This window comes from Lathamus discolor, chromosome 3, assembly GCF_037157495.1.
Source record: "Lathamus discolor isolate bLatDis1 chromosome 3, bLatDis1.hap1, whole genome shotgun sequence".
NCBI classification, from domain to species: domain Eukaryota; kingdom Metazoa; phylum Chordata; class Aves; order Psittaciformes; family Psittacidae; genus Lathamus; species Lathamus discolor.
In genome coordinates this window covers 83377206-83393107 of record NC_088886.1, presented here as the reverse complement: position 1 = coordinate 83393107, position 15902 = coordinate 83377206, and the positions used below count along the sequence as shown (strand labels likewise).

The 15902-nt window shown below is 40.1% G+C and overlaps 1 protein-coding gene across 1 annotated transcript; it reads left to right on the top strand.

The window, feature by feature from the left end:
• The first annotated feature begins 566 nt into the window (after positions 1-566).
• On the top strand, positions 567-13220 carry LOC136009829 (inducible T-cell costimulator-like). The gene is made up of 6 exons (XM_065670136.1): positions 567-787; positions 6699-6737; positions 8186-8524; positions 9980-10092; positions 10706-10796; positions 11297-13220. The coding sequence occupies exons 1-5, from the start codon at positions 730-732 to the stop codon at positions 10793-10795; spliced, it is 639 nt and encodes a 212-aa protein (XP_065526208.1). The 5' UTR covers positions 567-729; the 3' UTR covers position 10796; positions 11297-13220.
• The last annotated feature ends 2682 nt before the right edge of the window (positions 13221-15902 follow it).

The window sequence follows — 15902 nt, the reverse complement described above, 5'->3', positions numbered from 1 at the left end:
TCCTTCTTAGTAGCTGGTGCAGCGCTGTGTTTTGACTTCCAGCCTGGGAACAGAGCTGATAACACTGATTGTTTTTAATTATTGCTAAGGAATGTTTATTCTGGCTAAGGACTTTGTGAGCTTCATGCTCTGCTGGGGACGAGGGGAGGCTGAGAGGAAGCAGAGACACCTGACCCAAGCTAGCCAAAGAGGTATTCCATACCACAGCATGTCATGCCCAGGAAGGTAACTGGGAGTTACCCGGAAGGGCACGGGCTCTCTTTGGGGGGGGGTGGGGGGGTGGGTTGAACTCGTTCAGCGGTGGTATTGTATTCTCTTCTCTTGTTATTTCTCTTATCATTATTATCACTGGTGGTAGCAGTGGTGATTTGTGTTATAACTTAGTTACTGGGCTGTTCTTATCTCAACCCGTGGGAATTTCTCTCAATTCTCCTCCCCATCCCCCCAGGAGTGGTGGGGGGGAGGGGGTGCGAAAGAAAGAGGGAGTAAAGGGGGGAAGTGAGTGAACAAGCTGTGTGGAGCGGTTTAAACCACGACAGCAGCAAACTCCACAGGTGTGGGCGACAGCTAATGCTGACATAGCTGTAATGTAGTCAGGGGTTAAAATAAAAAGTCCTTCTGATTATCATATAATTTCCCCATTGCCCACAGACCACTTCCTTTTCTACTCATGAATTCTTTCACATCTTCACAGTAGACAGAAGGCTGGTGCCTCTGTGTCAGGCAAGCATGAAGTTCGTTGCTCTAACTTTCTGTGTCCTCTGCTTTCAGTTTGAAGCCCTGTATGGTGAGTACTATTTTGGATTATTCTCTTTGCAGTAGATGTCTCTATGGAATAGAACAGTAAATGAGGCATAATAGCAAGGGTTGGAGGAACAGAGGTAACGAAGGCAAACAGCTGCAAAAAGACTGCTCTCAACTTTAATGCCACTAGAGTTGGTGTGAAGAGAATTCCTGCCAGCACACGGCATTTGCTCTGAAACTAAACAGTACACGTTTTCGTTGTTTAAATCCTTTAGCTCATCTGCTCAGTGTTATCTTCTAGCTGTTTAGACTGTAGTGTTCCCACCAGCTTCCCTTGCTGGGCATAAGGTCTTATAACAGCATGAGAGTAAATGGCTTAATAAGGGAAGCCAGGTGATTGATATTGAACCTGGTCTTGTCTGGGTAGGGAATTTTTTTACTATTAAAAATGTGTATGGCATGGAAGAGTGGATGAGATTGTTTTGGTGCAGGCTTGAAACGCAGATGACTTAAAAGGAAGTGTAGCATTCCTAATGCTTTGTTGAGAAGGCACATGGTGACAGCACTGATCTTAATCCAGCCACAAACATGGATGTAGCATTTTACAAGATTCAGTGTTTTATCTCAGCTACACAAAGTAAAATAACAGAGCTCACATTTATCTGTAGCCTCTCTGAAGCCCCCCTATTACCAGGCCAGCATGGCAATACAGATAATATCTGATTAAGAAGAGTCTCTTTTTTATCTTATATATACTTCCCAAGGGTTTAGTATGATGCATCAGCTAAGTAAGACTGAGATTTAGTGCACACTGTTACTAAGCATCATCTGAACGTGTTCCCTTGAAGGTCATGCCAAAGGCTATCAAACATGTTTGCTTCTGAAATTCTAGTGATGTAGGACAGGTTTCAAGTCCCCCTGTAGAATTTAAGTACTCCTGAGGTTTCATACAGAATTTAAGCATTCATTTAAATAAAAACCAATTTCCAGATCTTCAGGCAATGCAGATACCCTTCTGAAGGTTAACTAATACAGCGATAGTATACTGAATTTTCAGAGAGATTGAAATGATGGGTGAAATCACAGGGGAGGAGGATGGTGATCATTATCTCTAAAGGGACATGAGCTGCTCCTTTTCTCCTTGAAAAGTTATTCTTAAATATGCTAACAAAAAACCCTGCCAGTTTTGTTAAATATTTCTTAGCTAGTCAATTTAGCAGGTATACTCAACCAATATGCTTTTACATGTGGCTGGAGCTATCTAGCTCTCTAGCTAGGGAAGAAATAGGGAAGAAACAGGGTGCATTTTAAGGGTGCAATCAATTGTGCTATCTGCTATCAGCATTTATCCCTTCTTTTTCCCTTTCTCCATACATGGTGGATAGGATTTGATCAGGGGGCTGAGGAGAGGAGATTGCAGGAGAAAGAGCCTGCCTGTAACAAGAAATAGTATCTCTCAAGTGTTTTGCATTACAGTGCTTCCAGTATAAAAAGTACTAATTATTATAATTCTTGCTAAATAGGACTGTGAAAGATCAGCTTCATGTAAGACACGTTAGCACAATACTGTAATTTAGAGAACAAGCCAGCACTTCTGAGAGCTCTCAAGCTCTGTGGGAAATTTCTGGGAGCAAAAGGAGAGTAATTTCTGAGATTTTGTTGGTTTGATTGATCGGTTGGGTTGTTTGGGTTTTTTTTTTGACTAAGTGATTATAAGCCCTACTTCCTACTTGTGACCTATGGATAGGGTTTTTATCAATGCAAATAAGTCGCAGAAGGTGATGTACGTGTGTATATGTGTATTAGGAGTTCATATCCTAGTTGTGATAAAGAAATTGTTTTTAGAACATGGAGCCTCTCTGGTGCCTGCAGAGAAACACAGGCAATGGGGTTTGGGAGTACAGAGCTGTAGGATTCTACAGCACTTGAGGCCCTTGCTATGAAACATTGTACATGAGCTTTTGCATGCCAACATTTGCAAGCATTATTACTGTTACCCACAGATGTCCTGTTGCCAATACAGGAGGAAATCATGGTCATTTCTCAGAAGGGTGTCTGAAATATTATCAACAATGGTTGCTGTGTCAGTGATGTATTTTATGAGTTTCTTTATTTCACAATATATGTTATACCATAGAAATCATTCAGATTATAAATGGCTTCCTAGAGTAATTCTGTCCGTTACTTGCTTTCCCCAGAAGCATGGCTTTCCTCTCTTATTCCTTGATTCTTAAAAGCTAGGAACATGTTAGTTTCAAGCATATGACTAATGACACTGAATTGACACTGTCATCTTTCAGAGTGCCTTGAAAGGTCGAAGCTATAGCAACTTTAAAAACTGTGTGGTTTCATTACGCATTTGGTTTTAACAAAAGAAATATGTTTGGTCTAAAGGCAGGGTCTGCACTCTGCTTGCTCATCTTCAGGGGCAAACACACCCAAGTGAAATTATCCTTGTTTTTTTCATCAGCTAATTAGTTTTCAGAGAGCTGGGGCAGGTGAAACAAACAGCAAGAAAACCAAGCAGGAATATTCTATCCCCCTACCCTACAGCCAAGGTTTAAAATTAAGCAAAAGTGGGTTTTAAGCTTTTGCTGGTACCAAAATGCGCAATGGATGTTTAAAATTGCACTGGCTCTGCCAAAGAGCAACCAGAAAGCTCAAAATCACAATCCCAATAAAACAAAAATAACCTGTCTTCCACTGGCCTCAGTGTACACTCACATTACCATAGAAATGCCCAAACCTCTGCCAAAGTGCTTTCCCACTGCAGTAAAGATGAAATCAAGACAGAAATGTACATGACTGCAAATACACCCATACATAAAATGTACACACACACACTCTTTCATAGTTTGACATAGCAAGATGTTACTTTGATACACATGTTCATCTCTTGGATTCACATCTGAACAACATTTGTCTTGACACTCTGCTTCACATGAGGTGAGCCAGGAACAACTCTATGCAACTCCACAGTGTGACGCTGCTATGAAATGAATAAAAGATTTGCTTATTCTTGTCTCAAAACCTTCATATGTGGTTGAATTAGCTCCTTTATAAAAAATTCCAAAAAGGAACCTTGCTGCCAAATTTCAGCAATTTTACCACTGACCCTGTGAGATTCGTCTGCTCATTTTCAGCAATGCTGTGATGTAGTCTTTTATCCACCTGTTTTTTTGAGGTGGTATTAGGGAGGTTTAGTGAGCAAATCTGTCAATATTATTGGAAGTTTAAACTCCAGTTTCTTATCTCCCATCCCACTAAATGTACATTTATACTGACTGTAACTTAGCAGATGACATCCCAAATGTGTCTGGTCATTAACTACAGAGTGTTACAAGCCTGTACGACCACCCTAGGATTGAACCTGCACAAATGGGCACAGGAGAACAGCAATCAGGCACAGGGAAGGGGGAATATGCCACCTTTTAGTATGCAGTGAGAGCATTCACATTAGGAGCTGATACAGTACAGCTAGTGAGTTGGAAATTCATAACAGATCTCACCCATTGTGGTCATCCATGTAGATAGTTTTGTGTTTTAATCTCAGGCATCGTTGATCTCATTGTAAAATGTGGTCCCTTTATACTATGCTAAGCACACCCACTTGTTTCAGAGGAATACTAATTGCATCACATTTGCCAAAATGCTCATTCAGAGAAACACATTGCTGAGTCTTTCTTGAAAATAGGCAGTTAAGGCTTCTTGGCCTGAGAGAATACAAAATGATCTTTCAGCTTGCCACAAGGTCACATGAACTACATGCTTAATGACCTCTCTCTGCCCTTTTCCATTAAAAACAAGGATTAAAACCATGATCTCTGACAAACATTTTAAGCCGCCTGCTATGAAAGGGCAATTTCATTAGCTAACAGCAAAATTCAGCTATTCTTAGAGACAGAGAAATTAAATTCAAAGCAGTTACTTCACACAGAGCAAGGTAGCCCTGCACTCCTCTGGGGTGCTGGGTGAATAGAGCACTGCTTGTCTCTGTAGCTGTCCTGACAGAGCCCCATCTGCCTCTCAGACAACCAGTGACAAATGTAGAGGTCTCAGCTACAGGTGGATGCTTCTCAAGAGTATCAGGTTGGCTTGCACAGTCACCATGCTCCCTAGCTTCTGCTGTATCAATACACTGGTTTTTTTCTACCCTAAATAATGTGTCTGCTGCTGGGCATAATTTAAAAGGTATACATTACCAAACTACATGCCATTAAACTACAGAGCATTTTAAAAGACCTTTACTTCAAATGTTGTTTTCATAGCAACTGTTTTTTGTCACCATGCAACATGCAAGTCATCAAGAACCGTTTATTAGACCTTTGCTTTCAGCTTTTCACACTATATGCCATTATGAGGACTCACACTTTCTGTGTCTGTGCCTTCAAGTGTATCTAGAGCTCTATTTCACTGTGGGTTAGCGAGATGCATGTTTTATCTCTCTTATCTTCACACCAGTGGTACAAGATGCCAAGCACCTTGTCTGTTACCACACACTTAAATAATTGTCGCTGAATTAGATAAGGATGCTGACCATGCACAGTAAACCAGGAATATTGTAACTAGGAGAGATTAAATCAATCAAAAAGAGGTAACAGTTGCTACTGCTTTCCAACTGAGCACCACAAAGCATCTTCCAGAAGTCCATTAACTTGTGTGTCACACTAAAAATATTTTAAACAAGTATCATTCATTGCAATGCCTTTGCCAGTGGTAGTAATTGGGGAGCAGGAATTCAAAGAAGGAAAAAGCATGGGCACTAAAAGATTGGCTCTGTCCAGAAAGAGAGGAGAGCATACAAAAGTACCCAAATGAGAATAATCTGTTCCTGTGCATATGCAGGCTGGACGTCAAAGATAACAGGTGCCTTGGAAAAAGGATTATTTATACTGTGTAATCCTGTGCGATACCTGACACAGTTGAGGACTTTGTGTGGATCTAGACTACCGACATAGCAGTATCAACAAGAATACGATGGTGCATCAAAGTCTTTAAATATTGGCCCTGTATTTCCTTAACATCATAAAATCCTGATATAGGGTATATTTCAATCTAAGCAGCTTCTGAAGAGCTTACTCAGGTTACCAGAAAACAGAAAAAGCAGATAACAGTTTTTTTTCTACTTGTGTTCCAGTCTGTACCTTGAATTTTAGGGCACCACAAAAACAAAATTTCCTAATAAAACCCTGTTGGGCTGTGTTATGCTGCCAGTACTGACATACAAACCATTTCAAAGCAGGACATGCCACCAACCCAGCCAGAAAATTCCACTCTCAGTATAGTGGGTCATGCACCAGTTGTCTTCTGTAATGGAGGCTGCCTCCTATGCACAATAGACTGAATGCAGTTTGATAATCATGACGGGGAAAAACTACTACTGAAAAAGGAACAACCTATATGCATTGCCTGAATATTTTCTTGCTGTGTGTACTGGAGCATCTTCAAGATACTCATTCTGGATGTGCCATAAGATGCTTTGGTACAGTGTTGAGCAGTGGGGGGAACAGAAAGAACATAGACCAAAATGAGCACTTTAGTTTGGAAGCAAATTATAATTCCAGCTCAGTGCAGACTCTGGATTCATTAGAAGTAAAAAAAAAAAATGCTTTTTTTATTTGGGGGCAGATTTCCTTTGGGAGAAATTTTAGTTTCATCTCGGCTTCTATTTATGAATTAAGTCTATCACTTTGCCAATGTGTTTTAAGAATTTGTAAATGCTGTATGTATAATCAATATCAATTCTTACCTGTTGCATTGTCTTTCTGCTTTGTTTTTCCTATTTCACGCTTTTATCATATCATAAGATTTTATAGTGTAGCACAGACAGGATGAGATAGGCTAACGAAACAAAGTGGAAAATAACTTTAGCATGTTAACACTGCATGGCTCAGCTTCTGCTCCTGCATCTCTCTTCTTGAATTTTAAACAGGAAACTATTCTGTACTTTTCAGGATCAGACGGCTGCTCGTCACGACCGTGCAAAAATATAGGTAAGAGATGTGCATAATTTGTTTTATGGTTTAAAATGCCTTTTTTGATCAGAAAATACTGACCTCAAAAGAAAAAGTAGTAATTCTTTTACAGCACACTTTAACATATTTTTGTCTGAGGGAGTTTCTCATGCTATTGGTTGCTGATTTACAAAGGCAAAGTGTGAGGTAGCAGGAGGTGGTTGGTCAGTTTGTTTTCTTTATCTTCTCCAATAAATTTGCCAAATGAGAGTTACACAATGTCTCAAAGGCTTTAGACAGTTTTGGGGAAGGTCAAACTTTATTTTTTTGATTGCATATGGGTACATGCACACAGAGATATTTGTCCTCTACTCCTCCCATTATGGTAGTAATAAAGGTGCTTGGCCATCTAAATAATTAGGTTTAAACTTCATGTCATGCCTCGGACCACTATCTACTCTAGAAAAGAAAGATACGTCTTGTGGTTAATGCACTTCTGTAGGAGTTCAGGGTATACATCCCATTTCAAGTTTTCAGCTACATCATCAAACTGGTTGGATAGCCAAGCCCAAAGTGTTGTGGTGAATGATGTTAAATCAAGCTGGTGGCTGATGACAAGTGATGTTCCCCAGGGCACAATATTGAAGCCAGTTTTGTTATGTTTATAAATGATCTGGATGAGTGGGTCAAGTGCACCCTCAGGAATTTTACAAATGACACAAAGTTGGGTGGGGTGTTGACATGCTTGAGGCTCTACAGAGGGATCTGGACAGGCTGGATCAATGGGCCGAGCCCAGCTGTATGAGGTTCAAAGAGGCTGAATGCCAGATCACAATAAACTGTGAATTCAAAGAGGCTGAGTGCCACTTGAATCACAATAAGCCCATGCAACACTATATAGGCTTGGGGAAGAGTGGTTGAGTCACCATCCCTGTAGGTATTTAAAAGATGTGTAAAAGAGGCTTTTAGGGACATAGTTCAGTGGAGGACTTGGCAGTGCTAGGTTAATGATTGGACTCGATGATCTTAAAGATCTTTTAGGTCAACCTAAATGATTCTGTGATTCTATGATCATTAAGGTACAAAATATTAATCATAAACCAGAGATGATAATTTTTGTCCCACCTTGTTTTAGGACAATCCGTCTGAGGCAGGGATTATATGTTCATATAGTATTTTGTCCAAGGCGGCCTTTGAACATTCTGAAGTAACAAACTGATCCAATGCTAACAGTGACTCTCCAGCCTTATAGTGGACAACAGGCCAGGTCTTATTTATTTTCTCAGTAATGCCTGACATGACCAGAATGATGCACTGGTATCTCATTGTACAGGCTGCTTTCTACAGCCAGACTATTCTGAGTACCTACATGCCTTAAGTTTCAATCGCATGGTTCACTTGCTTTGTTTAAATGAGTTTCTTAACATTTTTAGGGATTCTTTTCATTGCTATGTGAGCGACTATACTTATAGTTTTCATGTCTTCAGATCTGCCTCATGTCTCTGACTCCCAAATGACGGTGGAATTTGAAAATGGAAACTTCAAGTTCATATTCCCCAACCCCCAAAATGTGAGTGAGTTCAGCATGACCCTCTTCAAAGGGCATGAAAAGAAGGAGATCTGTGCACTCCATTTGAGTGAGGGGAATGTTATCCCCAAGAGTAATGTCACCTACTGTCAGACAATGCATTCAAAAAGCAGCACCACTTTCATCCTTAAAAATCTGGAAAGAAAACATATGGACATGTATACCTACTGCCTGGAGAAGTTCTTACCCCCTCCTTATATAGATTGCCGGCTGAAGGAAACCTATTTGTACATCCAAGGTAAGTTTACTTCTCTTCTCCCCTCGCTTCAGGCTACTGATAAGCAGACACTGGACATAGCTATGCTGCAGTGAAAAATGTGACTAGATTTTGCACAGATATTTCTAAGACAGCTTAAAACTACTTAGCAGGGGGCTGGTCACTGTGGAGCTGAGCTGGCAGACTGCTCAGTGGGACCTCTCCATACTTATTCATCTTCTTGGGCAGGCTTTGTAGGCCATGCTGAGCTCTGCATACTGTTGGTGGTGTGCAAGCTAGCGAAACATCTTATAGAGTATTGCAGTCCCACCTTTGCCTGCAGCACAAATTTCCCATTGTTCTTTTCACACGCTGCTGAGTGTAAATGTTAAGACTATTTCAAGCCAGAGAAAAAAAATCCATCCTCGGAGCTATCTTTATGTGCCTAGGATAAGAAAAACCCCAACAACTAAAACATAAAACAGCTGTCAAATATCTGTGCTAGTAGTGGTATGTGGAACTCTGATGCCACGCTGATGTGAAGATTATGTTCACCTCTCTGAAGCAGGCCTTCAAGTTTATAGCCTTTTTAGACCAGAAAAGATTTGACAGCTGCTGAGGACTTTTTGCCTTTTACTGAGAACGGCTTGGACTAACTTCAGAAGACTCACTGAATAGGCTTTAATTTTTAATTGCTTTTTCACTCAGTGACTCTTTGGTATATTAAGCGAAGAGAGTGAAATCTGGTTTTGCTCATACCTCTTCTTGGTTCTCTGTTTAGTCCAGTTGCAACATGTTACTGCCTGTTGTCCTTCTCTTGCTATCTTTTTCTACCTCTTAACACAAGGACTAAACAAAGATAGAAGCTAAGGCTACAGTTACGTGGTTGGGTCAAATTATCTCTCAGCCTTCTCCAAACTTAAACCAGCTCTCAGAATTAAGATGTGGCATCCCTTTTTGTCTGCAGTGTTTCCCAAAGCTGTACGTTTCCATTTTTATGCATAGCCAGATGTTCATAGCTGTTGCCAGATATTTCACGCCCTATCATATTTTCTCCCTGATCTGGGCAAGGGCAATCTTGTGTCCCTCAGCTTGCCTTCCTACCCAAACATGACTGCCTTTCTTTTGCCCATGTTGCCCTTTAAATCATCTGTAGTATTCACTGCATGTGAGTGAAACTAAGCTTTGCTCAGATCTGAAATACCATCAGGCTCTCAGACCTGGTTTGGTTTCTTTTCAGTCTATACTTTCAGCTCTGTGTACCAACAGTTTCACCCTTCCTGGGAAACTGCAATGTCCTGCTTCCTGCAGGAATACACTTTTCCAAGGTGGCTTTTCACCTCAGGAAAATCCTCCTCTAGAGCTCACTTTTGCTATTCCGTTAATATGAAGAGAAGAGGGGAAAGAATTTGGAAAGTTAACGTGGGTGGTGGTGGTGGGGAGGAGGAAGGGAATACAAATTATCAGTAATGACTTTTTTTGCCTCCCCAACTTCAGATAAGGAGGATTGCATTTCAATGGGACTCACACCATGGATAATTACTGGCCTGATCATGTTTGCCATGATTTCTTGTGTCTGCTGTGTCATAGCCTGCTACCTTTGGAACAAGGTAAGCAAGTCTATGAGATTCTGCAGGACCCTCCTTCCAAAGGTCATGGATGGGTAACTTGGTTTAATGAGATTTAGAACATGGGACAGGCACATACTCACTCAGCACATGATGTGGTTTTTGACAAAGAGGCTGAGTTGTTAATTTACCCCTGGAATTCAGTCATTCAGCAGCTCAGATTTAATTTTTCTAAGACAGAATTGCTTATTAATTTAAAGGCTGGGAATCAAAGGAAAGAGGGGAAATGCTGCACAGGTCAGCAAAATTACCTTGGTAAGCAATTCACCTGATTGTTTACTTCAAGAAGGGGAAACAAATCATCAGTGGAGCAATTCCAGCACTGTTCTGGAGCAAAAGCACTTAAACAAAGAACCAGCTGGCTCAGGAAAGAGATCATGGACATTCATTATTCTTTTGGACAATGTGTGTTTTTCATTTTCAGTTTGTTTTATTCCAAGTTCTCTATGTGAGTGCCTGTCTCTTCTGACTTAAATATTCCCACTGAAAGCAGTGGGAATAACTGCCCTACTTAAACAACAAAGGCAGATGTGGCAGAGGTCAGTGACCACAATGACCACAAATTATATTCATGGCATTTTCTCTGTGTTGGCAGAATCAGCAGTGTGAATCCAAGTCCCATGAGTACAACAGTGAATACATGCCCATGGCAGCAGTGAATGCAGCTAAAACACCAAGAATCTAAGGTTGTATTAACACTAGTCATACTTCTATCTGTTGCAGAGCTTTCTCTGGGAGGGAAAGGGCTGTTTGCTGTGTCTCCCATTGATTCTAGGTGGGTGGGTGAGTGGATGGGATTGTTGCAATGGCTTGATAATGGAGTTCATGCTGCCATGTAGCAGGCAGCAGAAATGGAAAGCAAGATCTCTGGAAATCTTTTGAATTAGAATGGTGGGCTGGTTCCTAGAAAGAAAACTGCTTTGCATCAGTGCACAGTAATGAACTTATGCACGAGGAAAAGATGTGAAACTGTCCCATTCAGACTCTTCAGATGATGTGTGGTACCCAACATATCTCTGGGGAAGTGATTTACTAGATTTACTGAGTTTGCTGGCTAAGGGCAATAATCTGTAGAGAATGAGGAACTTCCTAGCTACTTAAGCCTTGAATAGAGCACAAAATCAGAACCTGGACTGATTCAGAAGTTTGAGGGTTGCATGTAACTAATTCTCCATTCCTATTCCAGGTATAAGTTGCTTGTGGCATGGAGATTCTGTCATCAGGTTTCCAGCTACTTGAACCTGGACAAAGGGAAATCAGCATTTCCTCACCTGAGATCTCATGATGGTCCTCGGCTCAGCCATGAGACACCCACTTTAGTACTGTTCTGAGCTGTGTTTGGTCGAGGCTTGTGTGCCTAGAGCAAAACTGGCTCATTGCCTGATCCACTGACTTGTACATGGAGCACTAACAATGTGTTAAACATGCCAGCTTTTTAGTTGAAGAACATGTAGTGAGTTTGCTTGAGAATAGATTTGTGTAGTACTGCTACAGAGGGAACTTTTATTTTCTACAGTCTCCTTTATGACAAATTTTCCACTAGGGACAAAATAAAAAACCTACCTCCAATGCCAATCCTTGTGGCACAACCATGAAGCACTGTCCATGTATTGCACATGCTCTTTTGTTAAGGCTAGCTTAGTCTGATAGTACCAATTCACCACGCTCGGAGAGTGTGGAATGCACACATACTCTCCTGCACCAAGCTATGGGACAGCAGGGGAACAAAACCTGAGAGAGCACAGCAAGGACTTCACTGTGATATGGTATCTCAGGTGTGTGCAGCTGCAGTTTTCAAATTCATGCTAGCAATACGTCTTTGGCATGCACACCTTGGGACTCCTTGTATTTAATTAAATTCTGAATTCCTGTAATAACAGAGGGATGTATTACAAGAGGAATATATTGCAAGGCTGCAATTGTTCTTTAAATCAGTTCAAGCCTCCAAGATCAGTCCCTAAACTGGGAGACATAGCCTTTCCTCTTGACATGTCTTGCAGCACAAATATAACACAGTCCATAAGGTCAGTGTATTCATGGACTCTGCATTGCAATTATCTCCCTCTTGTGGTTGGACATAAAGCCTTTACCATTTCCCTGGTGGGTTCAGGGTTGCTTGACCTGCCTCAAATTGCTCAGAGCCTTCAGTATGAATGAAAGGATCAATCCTTCATGCTCCTTGTGAAATCTGTCAAAACTCCAACCGTAAATCCAGCCTGCCTGTTGCCAGATACCATTGGGCTGCTGGAAGCAGATCAGTGCATTGATTGTATCTCTGCAATTCATTATGAAAACAAGTATCAGTCAGAGGATGCTATTGTGAAAGATACATAGCCTGCTTGTCTGGCAAACAGAAGGCTGATTTCAAATTTGATAGGGCAAACAGGGATTGACTGGTATGTCTGGAACAGGGTTTTCCTCTACAGACACCTAAATTCCTAGAAATATTGTAGAGGCAGGGTGCAAACTGTTAACTATGACTTTAAGCAAAGGGGAAATGACTAAAGCATCAAGCGAAGTGACGACTGCAAATTTCACAGCCAGTACCCTGCTCAGAGAACCAGCTCCTAGGCAGAGATGTAGATGGGCACCTTGGTGTTCTGGGTAACATCATTACATTCTCTCCTGTCCTTCTGCCACATAACCTTTGCCAGATTACTTGAACTTCGCACCAAACAAAACTCTCCTGTGTACATCCACAAATACACTGATTTCACCATTTAAAAACTATTGCTGGAAGTACTGCCTTTGAAAATTATTGGTGAAAATTACTAGCTAACTTCTACTGCCCAAGAGAAATGCTGGTTGCAAGATCCTGTGTAACAGTGGAGAGTCCTATGCCCTGGAACCGTTCACCAGACTGAGAAGGACTTTCATGGAATAAAGAGCTTCTGAAAGAGAGAAAAACTTAAGGTTTGCCTTGAGATGATGCTGGATAAGGGACAAATGATGGAAGTCTAAACAAGGTAGTTCAAAATACATTCTGCTCTGGAGAGATAAATGATTTATACTCATTGTAACAAAGCTTTTTGAAATTTCAGGTTCTGTCACTGCTTTATTTTTGCAAAAAGAGATTTTTATTTTTAATAAACTTTTTTTTTCTTATGCCACATTTGTCCATAAGAAAGTTCATGCATGCACGTTGTGTTAAAGAAATAAGCTCTATAAAATCCACAGTGCAATGGGGAGAGAGTACTGGGCGATTTATCCCTGAATAGCATCTTAATGGGAAACAGGAAAAAGACTAAGAAAAAAAAAAAAAAAAAGAAACCAAACAAACCCACAGCAGAAAAACATTGAAAAAACCAAAAATGTTTATCTTTTCAATGCACCGAAGCAATGACACTGTTTGGATCTGTTTGTTTCATTTTATTTTCAAGAAAAAGTCTTTTTCTGTATTGTCCCATCCCTTCTTTATTTTTTTTTAATCGCCTATGCCAGAAACAGGTAATGTTCACAATTATTTTAGGACATTTTTCAGTTTCTTTCTGCCATTCTTCAATATGTCAAAATCAAAAGCAGATAAAGGATGGCAGAATGAGAAAAAAAACACAAAAAACCTGTGAAAAAAGTCACATGAGCTGAGGGTATAGACTGTGTGACAAGAAAGCATTAAAATAAAGGAAAACAAAAAAGGAGTCTATAAGAATAAACAAAAAGCATGATATTCTAACAGGACAGCATTTCAAAATGTAAAAGCTCTCTTTGGAAACTTACAGACTGGGAAAAAGACTATTTCAGCAGGAAAATAATCAAATAAGAGTATTTCAGCCAACTCTTCTACAAAATCCACTTTCAAGACAAGCAGAAATATGAGTAATATCCAAATAACCTCCAGGAAATCAGAGTTTTGAGGGTAAAATAAAGTACTAAGACACAATCTCAGCCTGTGCTTTCTGTGTTTGCTACGTAATGGTTTAGTGTAGGGATTGATACGCCACAGTTTAGGACTGTAATGTGAAGTTTACAATTATGGGACAGTCTGTGAGAAAACTGTGAGGGTTCTACAATCTGTCCCTCTCATTCTTTGTCTTCTATTGCTTTGTGGAGAACATGACTGAAAAAGTATTTTGGCTTGGGCTTTTCCAGGAGCTGAATCCCTAATAACAGTATTCTTGTAAACCCAGTTTCTGTCTTACAGCATGAAACATAAGATTCAGCATCAGTAAATGCTTTCATCCTTTCAGATTTATCATTGCTATAAGTCACCCCCCATCTATTTACACTCAGTAATGCTCTTTAGATCTTCCCAGTTCATGCCAGCATGGAATGTATGAAGTCAGTGAGTAAACCAAATAGGTATGTGTAGCAAAGAACAACTCATAATCTTCTTGAAGGTTAAGGCTTGAAATAAAAATGTGCAACTTGAGCAAAATTAATCTTGCTGAACAGGTACAATGATCTAATGTGAACAGGTGAAAGATGTTGAGGATGACAACTACAGCTACTCAAAAATTTAAGGAAGGGTAAATGACAAGAATATCATCATTTTAACACCTGCATAGCTGGAGATGGATTGAAATTCAACCCTCAATATGTATTTTACAAACTTTTCTTCCCAGCCTGAATTATGAACCCAAATCTGAATGCTTGTGGAGTTTAATGATTAGATTTAAGATTGCAGTTTCCTAGCCAATATATAGCACTTGGGAATGAAATGACACTATGAAACGCTGTGGACTGTTTTCCCTTAGTACAGGTATTTCTTTAACTTGAGAGTTCAAGTAGTTTTAAATTCTGTCATACTTCTTACAGACTTCTACAAAGTTTATTTAAGGCTGGGGAAAAAGGCTCTCAAACTAGAGTAAATCAAATTAATTGAAATGTGGATCTGTGCTGAAGATGCTGTACACTGCTATTCATAAAATGCTTTACACTGTGGAAAGTGCCTTATGCATGTGAATCTGTAAGTTTCATGCAACACAGGTATCCATGCAACGACACATCCATGCAACACAGCAATAATAAAAATGGAAAAAATAGAGGTAATTGAAATGACTTAGCAGTCCCTACTAACCCAATTGGTAGGGATTTCTGTCCATTCAAAGTTTATTGGGGAGCTGGATCTAAGTCCTTGTCTTTGGTTTGACTTTAACTGCAATGAGACGTTCCATATACCCACATCCCTTGAGTGGTCCAGTCCATCATTGCTATAGTAGTCTACCCTGTATTAAAAATTTCCCATTTCTTTGAGAGATAAAATGTTGAGGTTTGTATTTATGTGCTATGATTATGAGTTCAATCCAGTGTGGGGGGCTTCGTTGGAGAAGAGGGAGGAACAGGAAAGATTAAACAGCTTTTCTGGCAAAATGAATTGGACAGGTATGAACTGGAGATATGAAGAAGAGGTCAGGGAGTGAACTTCATCTAAATGAGTATGCTTAGGCTATTTAATTCCTCCTGGGAGTCATAAGATCTTGTATGTCATAAGATCAATTTTTAAAGAGAGATAAATCAGCTCTGATTATCAACAAGAAAGATTTAGCTGCTGCATATATCAGGCATAATCATTTTTAAAAGCTGCAAAACATTAACAACTTTGAAATACTGAACATCTTCCAAATACTAAATCCTGTATCAGTCCTCCCAGTTTTTAGTACACTGGTGGCAAATCCATCACCAATGATATTTCATCCTCTGTCCCAGTGCATTGCAGGAGCAAGTTTCACTGCAGCTTATATAGTTTGTTGCCATCTCTCAGAATTGAGGCTGGGATTTAATGTCTGGGTTGTGCAAAGACTTGCAAGAGAATATTCCTTTTCCCCTTGTTGTGAAGGACACAATATTTGCTG

Excerpts from the sequence above, each read along its gene's own strand:
- LOC136009829 (XM_065670136.1), top strand. The coding sequence starts at position 730 with ATGAAGTTCGTTGCTCTAACTTTCTGTGTCCTCTGCTTTCAGTTTGAA. Across the intron at positions 6,738-8,185 it reads ACGACCGTGCAAAAATATAG|ATCTGCCTCATGTCTCTGAC; the intron begins GTAAGAGATGTG and ends TCATGTCTTCAG. Across the intron at positions 8,525-9,979 it reads AACCTATTTGTACATCCAAG|ATAAGGAGGATTGCATTTCA; the intron begins GTAAGTTTACTT and ends CCCCAACTTCAG.